At 40.0% G+C, this 15573-nt stretch overlaps 1 protein-coding gene across 3 annotated transcripts in view; it reads right to left on the bottom strand.

Moving 5' to 3' along the window:
• Positions 1–203: 203 nt before the first annotated feature.
• The window catches only part of DLGAP1 (DLG associated protein 1), a 693131-nt gene continuing 677761 nt past the window's right edge, over positions 204–15573 (bottom strand). For all 3 annotated transcript variants that reach the window (XM_019525761.1, XM_019525769.1, XM_019525775.1), the window contains 3 exons: positions 9091–9182; positions 5396–5548; positions 204–1924 (listed from right to left, as the gene is read on the bottom strand). In XM_019525761.1, the coding sequence (XP_019381306.1) occupies positions 1715–1924; positions 5396–5548; positions 9091–9182 (455 nt within the window). In that variant the 3' untranslated portion in view covers positions 204–1714. The remainder of the gene's footprint in view (positions 1925–5395; positions 5549–9090; positions 9183–15573) is intronic.

The following is a 15573-nucleotide window of genomic DNA, read 5'->3' as shown; positions in this document are numbered from 1 at the left end:
GAAGAAGAGATTGTAAGAGGAACTGGCAAGGGAGGATTCATCCCTCATCCTGCAGACAACACTTATGTAGGGAAAATGCTGTTACCATCTGACACACGTCAGTCCCCAGAGCACATGGTGTGCTAACTATAGGGCATGGCCAGATTGCTGCAGCCAACTAATGTTGCCTTCTAGTGCATGTGCCAAGCAAGGAGCCGCATTGCTTTTTTTTTCTTCCAGTGCTATGCCTGAGACATCTTGCCCTATAATGGCACAATGGCTATTGTCACTTATACATGGCAGGCACCTCCTAGCAGCATGGGCAAGATTTTACCCTAAGTATTAAATGAACTGCTGAAAACTTGGGAATGTATAGTAGTTATGATTTCAAAATGACAGGAAAAGCTAGTGTAGGAAGTTAGCCTTTTAGCCCTGTAGTGAAAAAACATAGGCTTGTTATGGTCCCACAACTTGAGAAAAATCCTTGCTTTTAAAAAACTGGGTAGTATTAAGAGACTGAAGTAGAAACTTACTCCTAGGTATGAACTGTTTGATGGTAAGTAGTCTAACCTGTAGCGTACAACCAGCTGCATATAAAACAAACAAAACTTTTGCTTTGAAAAGTATCATGGGTTCCATTTACAATGTTTCAGTAACAGGTGTCTGTGTGCGTCTGTGTGAAATTGGATAGTTTCACCAAGATTAAGACGGTAACAAAACCAAGTTTTTTTTTCTTTTTTTAACCAATATAATCCATTCAATGCAATACAATAGGAATTGACAATACGGTACAGGTGTGGGTGTATGTTTAATTTTTAATTCTTGGACCAAAAAAAAATCCTTCATCTTTTTAATGTTATCTTTGACCACTTCTTTTCACCTTTTTATTGCCTTTCAAAATAGATTTATTTCCCTGGAAGATTGAATTTACTATCTTCTGCTGATCAAATGTGTAAGTAGTGATTGAGGAAATAAAAATGAGGCAGTCTGTGCAGCTGTGAGCGTGCAGTTGTGAGTTCAGTTTTCTTTCCATAAGGTCTTTCCTATCCCTACTATCTTACCCCTCCTTCCTTTCACCTCAACACAGCTGTTTCCCCACCCCCTTGTGACCATTACAGGTGAGAAGGTCAGGTGAGAAACTGTGATATGGAGGTTCAGAATAAAGTGCGCCATCTGCTTTAAAAAATAATACTAATAAAAAGAAGGGAATCTAAGTCATAGCTCCATTCCATCTTTTATGAGGAAGACGGCAGAGTCCAAAAGGATCACTCTGCATTACTGGATTTCCAAAATACCCTATAGTTTTATATTGCTGTACACTAGGTAACAGACTAGCTTTAGATAAACTAAAGATCATGAATGAGTTAAATGGAACATCTACTGTACAGTTATGTGTATGTGTGTGAATGTGGTGTTTTATTTTATTAAACAGAAAAAAGTATTGTACCTTTTACGTGAGGCAAGATGGTAGCGTCAGTACATGTGACCAAGCATTATGATGATATGGGCAAACCTTTAAAAAGCAAGGGTTATTAGAGGACATCTCTTGAAAGATTGACAACTACACCACAAAAGTGGAATTCATTGGGATTGTGTACAGAGGAGTGTGGGGGAGGGGGGGAAGAGAGAGAGAGGGAAATACAAATACTTAATGGTGGCTTTGAGCAGGGACCTAGAGGGGCAGATTATACAGGAGACTTGTCTTGCCAGTGAGAGTCCTCCTGGTAGGATCCCTTCATAGCCTGGTCTGGGCTTCGGGGATGTAAATCTCAATGCTTTCGGCGCTCTCAGTGGCCGAGTTCTGACGGACAGATGCAGCTCGCTTGGCAGCCATCAGCCGTTTCCGGGCCTCTTGACGCTGTGAGCTCTCCAGAGAGCGTTCCCGTATAAGTGGCACCTGGCCTTTCGTTGGCTTCTTTGGCACTGGAGGAGGGACCCTTCTCTCCTGATCAAAGCAGAAGGTTAATGACATTATACAAATTCTCAGGGAAAGATTGGAAAAACTAGGATATGTCAGTAGTTAGAACACACATTTTACCTAAAGTTTGTTAGTTCTTATCTGCATTTTTTTTCTTCATTGAACTGGCTTTTGTATTCAAAGGTTCATAAAAATAATGTAAGCTTAAAGAAAAAGATAGTATTGACAGCAGTGCTAGTTCTCCTCAGGTACGATGCTTATTAAACGCCTGGCGCCGAAAGGGCTGAAGTTCCCATAGCTAACGACTTAATGTGGTTCCCATTTGGGAAGCCAGAGTCCTCCTCCTGGTGCCAGGGATTAGAAAGGAAAGCATCTTAAACAGAACTTTTTACCACTATTTAAGCTAATACAGTTTCAAAATCCTCATGTATAAATTTCACTATATAATTGAAATTTTCAACTCCTATAAGACTCTTAGGATTCATTAATAAAAATTAACTTACTGTAGCAGCAGTTGGCGTTATAGAACTGAAATACACAAATGACCTTGTCCTTTACATACAGTACACACATAGCACTAGATGGGCTTACAACACTGAGACTTCATGGATATAGTTCACAATGTAAATGTAATGTAAACTACCCGCCTGGAGTTAGTGTACCAGAGTAAGAATAAAAAAATTGCATTTAGCGATGGTTGATCTTGATAATATCTCACAGAATCCACATTTGGTGTCTCAGTATAAAAATTCTTTAGATTTAGCAGTGTGCTGGGTGGGCATAAGGAGCAACAATCAGCTACAAACTGAAAAAAATATTTAAAAATCATTGAGAGAACACACACTAATCATCACTTTGGCAGCCAAAGATGCATGTTTAACAAGGAGAATGTGTGTGTGTAAAAATACACAAAGTGGTATCTTGCGGGGTGGGGGAGTGAATTAGTTCTGAATTTCAGGCAGCCACAAGTCTCTGTCAAGTTAGTTAGACTGTCTTTTAAGTTACCTCTCTTCCAACTGTGAGCACGGCTTCTGAGACAAGGGATTTTATTACGCTACAAAGGTTACATTCTAGTCTTTAGTTTTGTCTCATGTTGGTCACAACAGCTTCCATTGCATGAAATATAAAGGTGCCTCATTACACTTATGTATAGTTTCCCTCTTTTTCCAAAGATTAAACCATATTGTTTAAAGAAGTCTCCAAGGTTAAAGATGGAGGCAAATGCAAAAGTGATTCCATATGAAGTTTCTTTTTCTTTCTTTTGTAAGAATTAATGTCCCCATCATTTTTCCCTGCGGCCAGCAGTCCAATGAGCTGTCTGACCGTGATTAAAGGCTACTCCGATAACAAACTCATGACATGTGCTTTGTGTGTTTGTACTTATGACCATGAAGTTGTGCAGGCCACAGCACTCCAGTCTTAAAAGGCTTACAGGCTGCACAACCTCCTCAACAGTTTAGTTTAAAATCCCAGACAAATGTTTATTTAAATGAGGAACAAAGTCAATCTAATTCTTTAAAACACCTAAGCTGTGCTTTCCTACTATAGGTTGCACGATGCGTATGATCCTTTTTCAATACTGCTTAACTTATTTTAATCCTGTTACAGTCATTCTTTTGTTGGGAATGCTTTGAAATGTTCTCAGATGCAAATAAGAGGGATGTTTTTTGGTGAGCTTTCTTTTCTTTGTAGTGGAAAGTGAAAACACTTTTCCTAAGGTTTTATTCTAGAAGCTAATGAAAGTGTGCCTTAGCATGTGTGTGTTCAGCTTTTGAGCCATTGTTTTTTTCAATTAATGCCAGGACAAATGATTACCTGATTTTTGTGTTTTGGCCAAAAAACCACATCTCTGCAATCAGCCCGTCAAAAAAAAAATTCCCTGCTTTGTACACAAGTGGCATTCTCCTGATGGTTTGTGATTTAACCTGGAACCTGCCATTCCCAATTTGGGAATAACAGAGGTGAATTTTTTCTTTTTGTTTGCAAAACACATGTCAGCATTGTGGGTTTTTTTCAAACCTTCCTTCTGGAAGATTTGTAGGATGTGTTTTCTTGTGTACAATACACCCCCTCTCCCCCTGTCCCCCCACCAAGAAACAGCTGCTGGAAACTGGAGTGTGCATTATATGCAACAAATATATGGTAAGAACAGTTTCTGCTGTTTTCCAAGCAAAAGGAAAAATCATCTGCATTAATCCACAGGGAGCAGAATGATGAACAGGCTTGGCTTTCTAGCTGCTGCTATGTAGTTACTTACTACAAGGAATGATTCTCCCCCCACCCCCCTTTATTCTGCCTTTCAAAAGCAAGGTGCACCTCTTATTCGGGGGTGTAATTTATGTGAGGAAATATGGTTTTTATCCAGGACAAAATGCTGCTTTAGCAACAAGATGGATCGCAGCTTGGGTTAAGCTGGAAGACCATGTACGTGCCTGAGCCACCATATATTAACAGATCAAGGTGCGATTCTTGTCCCACCCTCCATTCTGTTGTTTGTTGTATCCCTATCTAGATGTCATATTTATCAGGCAGAGACTATTCTTGCTTGTAATGAGGCTAATGGAAACACAGCCATTAGTTTGAAAGATCCTCCAGATTTGGACCTGTCTTTTTAAGCGTTTACTGTAAAGCATGTAGCATACACCCTTGGGCACTATAAAACAATAAATGCTGATAATGGCAGTTTTTCAGTTCTGCATTGTGTTCACCCAAGGTGCAGTTTGTCCAGCTGATCTGCTGTCCTGAGGCAGATGGTAAGGAGAAAAAATACATACATGGTGCCATACCAGAATGAAAAGAGGAATACAGTTCACATTTGGAAACTAGTTTTTTCTTATGGGAACAACAAAAGACTACATTTAAAAAAAATTAAAAAGTTACCAGTGCTGCAGATGAGTTTGATTATCATGGGTAAATGACCCTGCCAGCATAGTGAACCCAAGAACAAGACTTCCCATTAAAAAAAATCAAAAAGAAAACAAACAAACAAAAAATGACATGTAATTTCTAAGAAGTGTTTTTCAGGTCTGTAAAACAGCAGCTTCTTGCTGCATTTATGAGCTGGTTACCCAGGTTAGTGATGATTACAATACTTCCCTACTCCTCAGTCACACAGCCTAGAGTGTGCAATTAAACTGAACTCTTGGTCTATCCAGTAATATGCACCGTATGTGATTTATTTAAATTTTGAGAATCAATATATAAGGCAGTTCCTTCCAACGACTGATCATCTAATATGATTAAATGTAAAGTTTAACAAAGTACCACATTCCCATTATCTGATTCACAAAGACAGATTTGGTTAAAAAATATGCCTGAAACATATTACAGATAATATCCCAGATGATTATTATGTAAACATTGTTATTACAATGAAATTTATCTGATATGAGCTTCATTTCACATTTTAACATCAGTGCTGTACGCAGAGGCCTATTTAATTTGTCCAGTATTTGTGCAGGGTTTTAAATGAAGCATACAAAATCTACATTGTTCTACCTTCTTGTCATGAGGATCCATCTGTTTCCAATTATTGGCCTTTAACTGATGAAGTTCATCAAATTTCATACTAATATTTTCTATGGACAACTGCAGCATATCCCAAAACCCTGCTAAATCCTGGGAGGTCGGCCTTGGATGTGCATTAGGATTCTGTACAACACAAGAAAAAAGAATTTTGGCTTCAGTACCGATTAATGTAAAGCATTTGTACAAACAGCTACAAAACTCAGCAGCATAGAAATTTAATCAGACTTCTCTGATCTAGTAGATGCGTAAGGAAAGTTAACACAACATTATTTATCAGGTTTTTACTTGTAAAGAATCGGGGCCAAATTCTGGTATGTATAGGGACTTCAAGGCAAAAGCTTTACTTCTGACTATATGCCAAAATGCAGAGAAAGTTTGCCTTGCTGTTGGCCCTCTGTAAAAAGAGCTATGTAGGAGTATTCTTGGGCACGATCACTCTGGTATGCTTGGGTGAAACCTTGACCCCGCTGAAGTAAATGGCAAAACTCCGTTTAACTGCATGGATGCCAGGATATTACCTGACGTTACTGCATGTGCATCTATTCATTTAGCAATGCATTCATTAACTTTTCTATGCACTTTGATAAAAACTGTGGAAAGGCTACAAAAAAATAGTCTACCATGTGTCCTTGGCAGATTATTGGCAAGAAGAATCTTTGAAGAGTGAAAATGTGGGAGGAAAGGATGCGTGTTAATTCTGCTTTTTGCAGTGTATCCTTTGAGAGAGAATAATAGGCTAAACCAGAATGTAGCCCCTGAAATTCTGCATATGCCATTGGCTTGCAAGTTTTTTTTTACCTTAATGCTGAGCACTGCTCTGGTGGAATGCATTTCAGGGATAACTTCCCATGGGATAAGCAATTTTTATTTGAAATTTAGTTTCTAATTGAAATGAGCTGTTGGGCACCTGCTTTTTCAGAAGCACTGAACACCCGCAGTTCCAGTAGGAATCAGTAGGATTTGTGAATGCTCAGTGCCTCTTAAAAGCAGTTCCATAAAGTCTTTGTATAATTTACTCCCACAGTTCTGTGCAGTAGTTGGCTTGGTTGAGGTTATGGTTTTATTTTTACATCCTTGTAAAGTCTTTTTTTTCCCCTCTCATTAGCAAAAGTAAACCCTGGAGAGCTAGGTATGAAGCTGTTTCCCTCAACAACTGTCTTTTGACATGTATTTCACAGCATCACTGGCAAGTGATTTTTAAAAGGATGTGTATACCACCAAAGCAGTGACTGTAGGAAAAACAAACCAACCAAAAATGACTTTCTTACATAGAAAGGGTATCAACTGTAATTGATTATATAATTATTAGATTAGCAAAATGCTTTTTCATTCTTCACAGCAACGTAGAATTTTTTTTCCTATTGCATTTTGAAACAGATGGATTGTCTACATTATGGATGGCTCACACTGCTACAGCAGCATAGCTATAGGGGCAGAGCCCCCTAGTGGAGATACAGGGTGTGCTTTTCTTCAACAGAAGAAACACTTTTCTGTTGGTATGGCATACCTTCCCCAAGAAGACATCAGCTAAATTGGCAGGAGCCCTCTTCTGTTGGCAGAGCTGTGTTCAGTCTAGGGGTCTTGCCAGCATAGCTAGGAGGTAGGCTCTTTTCACAGCCCTTAGCCATGAGGCTAGGACCTGATTTTGTGATGTGCCGAACACTTCCATCTCTCTTTAACAAGAGTGGGACTTGAAAATTTTAGCGTGTTGCTAAAAGATTGCACCTTTGATTACAAACTAGAGTTAAATATGGAGTTTTTACAGGGATATGCTTATTTTTAATGTCTTTTATCCAGCTATTTTTAAACTTCACAGAGACTTTGGCTTTAATGAAAGTGCACATCACATTCAAACTCATTCTATCCCTTAAGGTGAAGTCAGCACTTTAAAAAAGCATTTTCTTAACAACAGAAAATAAAATCCATTCAATTGTAATGTGGTATCATCAGTAATGCCAACTCTCACAACAACAAAAAATCGTGAGACTCCTGATTTCCAAGTTAAATGAACTCTGACTAATGATCTCTGGCTAGAACCCTCAAATCTTGGGATTTTTTCTTTTGGCGCACGTAGAGAGCACTGAGCCAGTAAGTCTGTGGAGGGCAGGGGGAGAGGGAAAGGGCGGGGGTGGGGAGATCAAGGCCCTCACGGTCAGAGAGGGAGTGGGACAGGGGCTGGGGTAAATGGGACCCTGGGGCCAAGGCAGGTCATGCAACAGAGCTATGGATGGGTCATCGAGGGCGGGTGAGGGGGGTGGCTCCCCGCAGTGGCATGCAACCCCAGGGGAGGAATGGGGGGCACGTGTCCTTGGATTTGTGCATGGGGCAGAGGCAGGCTACCCACTACAGGCTGGGGCTCTCTGCCCTGCTGCTTTTGCCCCAGGAGCCACGCATCCCCTGCCCACCCAGCAGGCAGCAATATTGCCACGTAGCTCCCGGGGCAAAGGCAGGAGGGCGCAGAGCCCCAGCCTGCAGTGGGCAGCCTGCCTTTGCCCCGTGCACAAATCTGGGGGGCATGTGCCCCCATGCCTCCCTTGGGGGTGTGCGGCGATGTAGGGAGCTGCGCCTTCCCTCTGCTCCTGGATAAGCGGCGTACAGCTCTGTCGCATGACCCACCCCAGCCCATTTATGTCTCTGTGTCTGTCCCTCATTCCCAAGCCATGGCCTCCCCAGCCCTGCTGCTGCCCCTCACTCCTGACCCACAGTACCCTGCATCTTGCCATGGTGTGCAGGGGCCCCCCACACCTCCACAAATAACCCGACCGCCACACTTCAAAAAGAGCACCTCATGATTTACATGCCAAATCTCTTGATTTTTAAGAGTTTATCTCAATTCTTGATGTGGTGGGGGCTGGCAATACTGGACCACAGTTCCCCTACCTCAGCTTGCCTGGAGGTTTTAATAATACAGTGTTTAAAGCACAGGATGGAAAGTGATGAGTTTTGTGTTCCATTCCCTGTTCTGTTATCCACCTTTCTCTGCTTGTTTCCTCATGAGTAAACTGGAAGTGCTTGTGCTTACCTACTTTTACAAGGTCAATCTTAGTTAAAAGCATGGTCTGAGATACTTGATAAGTGGTGACTAACACAACAAACTATTTTTCCTTTTTGAGGTTTGGAAAAAATGTCTTTTACTTTTCATTTTAACACCGCTTCCTTGTACTAGAAGCAAAAGAGCCAAAATAATACAATAAGTACTACTAGTCTCCTTGCACTTCTGTTCACCAGAAGGCAGGTGGCCCTGGAAATCTCATTTCATGAGATTTTCAGTCCAACTTTGAAGACTCAAGGTTCAGTCAATATGGAAAAGTATCCAAACCATGAGTGTTTATCTGAACAGTCTGCAGCTTTGAAGGTAAAATCCAGGCTCCATTGAAATCAGTGGCAAAACATCCATTGGCTTTCATCCAAAGCCTTTTGAGTCTCTCTCTCTCTCTCTTTTTTTTTTTTCTATCCCAGGCTTCACAAAGTTTCTGCACTGGTATGACTACATTAACTGCAATTGTATTATTCCCAGTTTTCATTGGCAGGAAGCCAAAATCAAGTCCTTCATAAAAACAAGTTGTAGGGAAAAAAAATCTCATCTAATTTAGGATGTAGTAACTCTGAGTCAGTTCCCTAGCAGTGATAGATGCACAGTCATAACTATAATGCATGCTACGTACCAGGTTTTCTTCACACAGTTCTCTGAACTGGTAAAATTTCTGGGCCATGAGAAGTTGGGCACTGCCCACTGCAGTTCGAATCTTCCCTAGAACTGAAAGGAAAGCAAATGTTGGTCAGCCACTGTGTTAGACTCCCCTTTACTGCAGAGATTGAAACATATAAGTGAATGAAAAAGCTATGTAGTAGTTGGCATTATGTTTTTTTTAAAGAGTGTTATCATTGATCTGCATTATAGATAACATTACAGCACTACTGCAAACCCTCCTAGTGTGTACATATACAACTTTTATAGGCTAAACCACAGTTTTGCTGGTATAGCTTGTACTAGTTTCCCCAAATGAAATAAATCAGAATTGGGAAATATGCTGGTGTAACTGCAATCATACTAAGGGGTTTGCTCGTAGAGAAATGTTGCAGAAAATTGCATCTCTAGGCAACAGGCAATAGAGGTAAAACTTCTTATGGTAGACTGGCCTACTTGCAGAATAGCAAAGAGCTTGCAGAAACTGGTACAAACTTGCAGTATTTGGGATACCCTACTTTTGCCAATACCTCTGCTATTTCACTTAGAAATATAAGGCTCAATTCTAGGGACTGGCCAAGTGCTGCTAGGTTATGCTGGTCCCCAAAAGAGGGAGTAGGGTTTTAGGTCAGAGCCCAAAGTCAACCCAGAAACTTTTTTTTCAGCCACCAGCACAACTTGAAGAAGCCTCAGGATTGCTTTTAGTTGTATCCAGGTGCCATAGACATTTGAGCAGCTGATAATGACCCAGCCAGGTCCTAAAGGAAGGTATCAAGGAGCCTCTGTATTAGTTCTTTACCCCTTGGAGACTCAGGCCCACTGAGAGAGTCTTCATCTGGCCAGCTAAGCTAAGCTTCCGTGGACCATCAGAACAGTATATAATGATCTGTGCAGCACATCAGAGATCTTGGCCCATAGCATATGGTTCTATAACAAGTTGGCTGAACTTGAATTTATATTGTTACCGCTTGGGCTGTGAAACAGCTGAGGAATCTGTTAAGCATAAGTCACCATCTAAAACAAAGGCAGTCTGCTCTGGAATTGGAAGTAGCTGGGTAACCGAGGCTTTGAGGAATATTGTTTATTTGGGAAGGGGGGGGAGGTGTACATATTGGAAAGGGAAGAGAGAAGAAACACACAGAAACAAAGCTGAAACTTAAATTAACACCAAAAATGCGATCTTCAGGAGAGGGAAAGGGAAGGAAAGAAAAGAGAGAGGGGCAGACTTTGGGGAATGATGATTTAAAGAGATTTGGTGCTGTGACCAACAAAAAAAAAATCTGTCTCTGGTTTATCTTATTCCTTTTGTGCTCAGAAAAATTAGATTGTGTGCATTCTTGCATGTAAGTGCCTGTTTGTAAACTAACAAGATTATCTTCATCACCAATTTTCCCTTCTAACTGGAATCAGCTACTAAACCCTGATTTTTTTGGGTAGTATCTCAAGCCAAAAAATATTATTATCACTTCACTACCGAAAGACACATACACAATTTGTTCTGCTTTAATTTTCACTATTATTACCCCTAATTATCTGTATTTCTGTAACACAGAAACCCCAGATAAAAACTAGGTCTAAATCTAAATAGGTGAGATGGACACATGAAGGAGGGGAAACAGAGGCACAGAACAATGTGACACTTCACAGCAGACCACTGGCACAATCTGGAATAGATCCCAGGTCTTCTGTGCCATGTTTGTGGACCATGCTGCCTCTCTCCTCCACTCTAACACAATGTTAGGAGACTTCTTTGGGGGAAAATACCGTGAACATATTTGACTTGTAAAACAAACCAAGAACTCTGGTGACCCAGCAGGGCCCATATTATCCATTTGCTACCAGAGTGCTGCCACAAAATTAACTATTTGCCAATTTTTTTTCTGGATAGTCAAGAACACTTACATAAATGGACCAAGCAGGTATAAAGGTATCATTAGATGCTGAAGTGTGCTTAACTGAAAGCACGGATACAATCACAGACCCATATTTTGCTTTCTAATTTGTATTGCTATGCTTATGAGCCTTATGGTTGCAAAGTTGCATGTAGAGTAGGAAGGAGGAATAAAAAGCTGGTATGGAAAAGAGTCGTATACACCCTCTCTTCACCCCAAGCCTTTTACTTTGTTCCCATAGCTTAGATGACCACTACCAAGAAATAGCTGTGAACTGGAAGATTCACTAAGTGGGATATTTTCAACACATTGCGCAGGGAATTCTACACACCAGTCTCATTATTGTTAGTAAGACTTGCGTGTCTAATTCCCTGCGCACAGTGCTGAAAATGGACCCCTTGGTGTGTCTAGTCATTTATGCAACCCAATGTGCAAACCACTCAACTGAAAGGAGGCTTCAATAGTAGGGAGGAGGTACTCCGAGAGCTTTCATGTGGTTTCCATTGTTATGAAAACTCTTCCCACTGAGTATACTTCAGCACAGCTGCCTCATCTGGAGCGTGGCCATCTGACACTTCACAACAGATCCCAAGAGTAGAGATGGGGAGAGAATGGGCTCTAAACTTTTTATTAAAAATGAAGAAAGTGTTGTTTGTAGGATGGACAGTGACTGTGGGAAATCATGTTGGGAGCGTGTTCGCAAATGAAGTAATAATAACTTTTGCCATGAGGGTAGGGAATCATTCCTCTTTCTTTTGTTTTCAAGCTATAAAAGTTTTTAATATTCCAAAATTATCATGAAGTAGAATTAGGGAAGAAAGGAAGGCCTGGCTGCCTAGCGACTGGCTGTTTCTCTGAAAATCACCATCCCAGCTGACTGTGAGGTGCATGCTGATGCTGTTCTCCATTGTTACTGTTTCTGTTATAGCTGCTGATGTATCTAGTCAAGTGTTGCTGATTTCTTGCCCCTCAAAACAAGCAGTCTATTAATGTTCTACCAGCCAGCACAAGCAACCCTGTCGCCGAAGATTTTTTTTAAAGCTGTTGACAAAGAACATGAAAGACTGAAAGGACTCTTCCCAGAAAGCAAAGTCTTTCCTGTTCTGCCTCAACAAAATATGTTGCTTTTAATTTTGAAGGCAGAATGCTCTTCTCTCTAATTCAGTCAAAACTTCTGCCTGAAAGAAAGGACCTAAGAAACAGTAAAACAAAACAAAACAAAACACACACAAAAAAAACAATGTGCTGCTAGACTCTTTCTCTGGTTAAAATCCTGAGAGGCTCTACACTTGCAAAAAACCCGTAACAGTTTGGGGCCAAACACAGGAAAGTGAAAATATGAGAGTCAAAATATGTTAATCGGAGATAGACAAAGCCCTTTGCACTAGGGGAGGGGGATCCAGAAGACAAAAATACTTAAACCGACACCTTCAATTCATAGAACATTGACATTTACGAAGCAAATGGCAAACGACTAGAATCCAACATGCAGTCATAACAGTTGGAAACGGGTATAGAAGTTGACTCATGTTACCTACTAATCTGTACAGTTTCTCATACTACCCTCATTACTGTCAGACGTGAATGACTTTACAGAAGTGTATTAAGTAATGTGACTAACTTGTGTCACGTGTTGCCTTCATACCTCCCTCTGGGGGAAAGTGTGTGTAGTGAGGTATCTTGTTTCAGAAGGGTGGTGATACTGGTAGTTGTCATCTGTTTTGCTGTGACCCACTTTTCCTTCTAAATCTACTTCCTGAACTGGTCTACTGGGAGGGGGGGAATCTATTGTCATAGCTGTTTGTGAATAACTCTTCTGCTATAGCTATTTTGCAATAATTACTTATTCTAAAATAACTCCACCATGTGGGCATTATTTCAAAATGTGAAACTCTTACTGTTGTGTTTTTTATTATTGTTCCAGAGTAACATCCATGTGGGACATTTATTTTGTATCAGTTATACCAATCAATCTCCTTGTGGAGAGAAGCCTTTAAGTTACTGATTTTTCTCATCATTTGTATGCCTAAGCTTAATTGTAGGTCCTTTGGGCAGGGACTATCAATTCTATTAAGTCTATTAAGTCTATACATTGATCAGTTCCTCTCTTTGGAATGATATATAAATAAATGCAAGGGTAAAGAAGTAAAGGCAAAAAACCTAAAGAGAATAACACAGAAAAGAATGACTCAGTCACTGGGACCGAGACTAACAACTTCAACACAAATGTCAGAAGCATCTTGTGCATATGAAGTGATCCTGCCATAGGAGTTGTCACAATCTATTTCTAAAGTAGGATGGACCAATATTCTAGCCTATTTATGTTGACAGGCCAGCATTTAAATAACTCAAGGCATGACAAAAGGCAGGAAATACCCCTAGGTCAGCTATTAAGGAGAATAAAGGCTCAATAGAGCAAGTTAAGACGACCTGATTCTACAGTCCTTGCTTTGAATAACATTTAATTATAGAAATAATCTTGATGAAGTTATTGGGTCTGTGTTGATAGGTGACTACTACTTAATTTAAGTAAGGGCTGCAGAATCAATCCCTAAATGTATATCTGTTTTTTAATAGTACAATTGACATTTCCTAACTATAGTATCTTGTAGCTTGTAGATTTTTTTTTTTTTTGCTATTGTATGTCATTCTTCAAATACTGGTGGAGAGAATATATGGGACCTGTGTTTTCTGAGACTTTGAAAAACAGACTGAATGCATAAGGCGCTGGTCAGGGGAGAATATTTATCAGAAACCAGAGAAAACAGAAGTACGGGAGGATAGTGGGAGTAAAATTAGTCAGAACTTTGACTACTTCTAGTTTCCATTTCTCATATCTAGCCAGTTAAGATAAGAGAAGTCTTTTTACCTTTGCCCAAACTTTTGCTCTTGTTCCTAGGCTGCATTGCTTATATTTTACTTTAAAAAGTAACTTTTCATGAAAATGTGTAAACCGAACATAACTGCAAGCAGAGACTCTTGACTTAAATAACAGGGGTAGTGAAGATTTGAGGTCACCCTTTGTATATGCACAAGCCCAGAGGGATAAAGTATTCAGGCTAAGTGATCAGGATGATGGTGGCCATTTGTCTTCTGACCTCCTTTGTTTTCTATTGCAGTTTTAACTATTTGGGTTCTGACTCATTTCTCCATTTACATCTACCAATGCACTTGCATAATACCCATGACCTGTGGTGAATCAGAACTATTTGCAGTTTTTTTAGGATGAATGAAATCCAGTTGAAATATTGAAGCTGTACATGAATATGGAATGTAGACCATGGATTGTAAGAATACTACTTTTTGCTATACCTCAGCTGGCTACAAATGTACCCTGAGATCATATTTTGCTGATTTAATGCCAATATGAGGAAAGGATTTTAGGATAGTCAGAGTTTGTTATGGATAGGATTCCTTAATGGCTTTCAGTGTAATATCTTGCTTTGGGGGCCGGGGAGAGGGGGAGAATAGCAAGCATGTAATAGATAAATCCAAACTATTCTGAAATCAACTGACAAAAACCTAGTAACTTCAATAAAAGTTGGATCAAGTCCTTAATTGCATACTTAAGCTTGCATCTTTAACTCTTTCTTTTCATAAAGAGAAAGCACAAGAATTCCTAGAAACAATACTTGGGCATACACACAAAAATAAACTATAGTGGAGGCATATTGGGTGTCATGGCTTAAAAGAATGAGTATACAATAGAAAAGGGGTATCAGTCTGCTTACTACACATGCTACAGTTTTATCAGACTATGTTGTCAAGTAAAACCAGTATATTCATACAATTATTTCTCAAGATGAGAGAGGACCAAAGACATTTCTCTGTATATCTGTATTTCCCCCTGGAACAGCTGAACCTTAACCTGTTTTTATACACAGCAATAGACTGCATTCCTAGCAAGAAACATTCAGTTCCATCTGGTAGATTCATTCCTAGTTAGATAATACCGAACATATCTATGTAACATACGAGCTACTGTCAAATAGCAGTGAGCCGTCTCCCCAAGACAGCTGTTTCACACAAGGGCTGCATTGTCTGGAAGAAGCTTGTATCGTTTTACTTCAAGTGCTGAGGGAACAAGCATTCTGTCAGCTGTCATGGCATTGAGGAAAATTTGCTCATTGCAGATTGTCATTATTTTGTTATCAGGTCAAACATGCACTGTGCACTGTCAGAGTTGAAGGCTAAAAACAAAAGATGCATTCCTTATTCTGCTTATGGTTTATCAGTTAAAAAAAAAAAAGTCCGCCGTCTCTGCTGAGTTTATAGAAGACATGATTTGGTTCTGAGTTTACAACAACAAGCTTTTGTTCCCAACATTAGAGAGCTGGCTACTGTGACTTTCACCATATGCTTTTATTTGGCAGCAGGTAGAATAGGAAACTGCTGTCCAGCAGTGGAATGTCAAACAATGTCCTCAGGAAACAGCTGTCACATTCAAGAATCTCGGATGACATCACAAAGCAACCGATAACTCACTAAGGGCTGTTAAGGTCGACCCCTTTCCTCCTCCTGCTGCCACCAAGCACAGTATAAAAAAAAAAAAAAAAAAAAAAAAAAAA

Source organism: Gavialis gangeticus, unplaced genomic scaffold, assembly GCF_001723915.1.
Source record: "Gavialis gangeticus isolate Ggan-Ray unplaced genomic scaffold, GavGan_comp1, whole genome shotgun sequence".
NCBI classification, from domain to species: Eukaryota; Metazoa; Chordata; order Crocodylia; family Gavialidae; genus Gavialis; species Gavialis gangeticus.
This window is presented reverse-complemented; position numbering and strand designations above follow the sequence as displayed.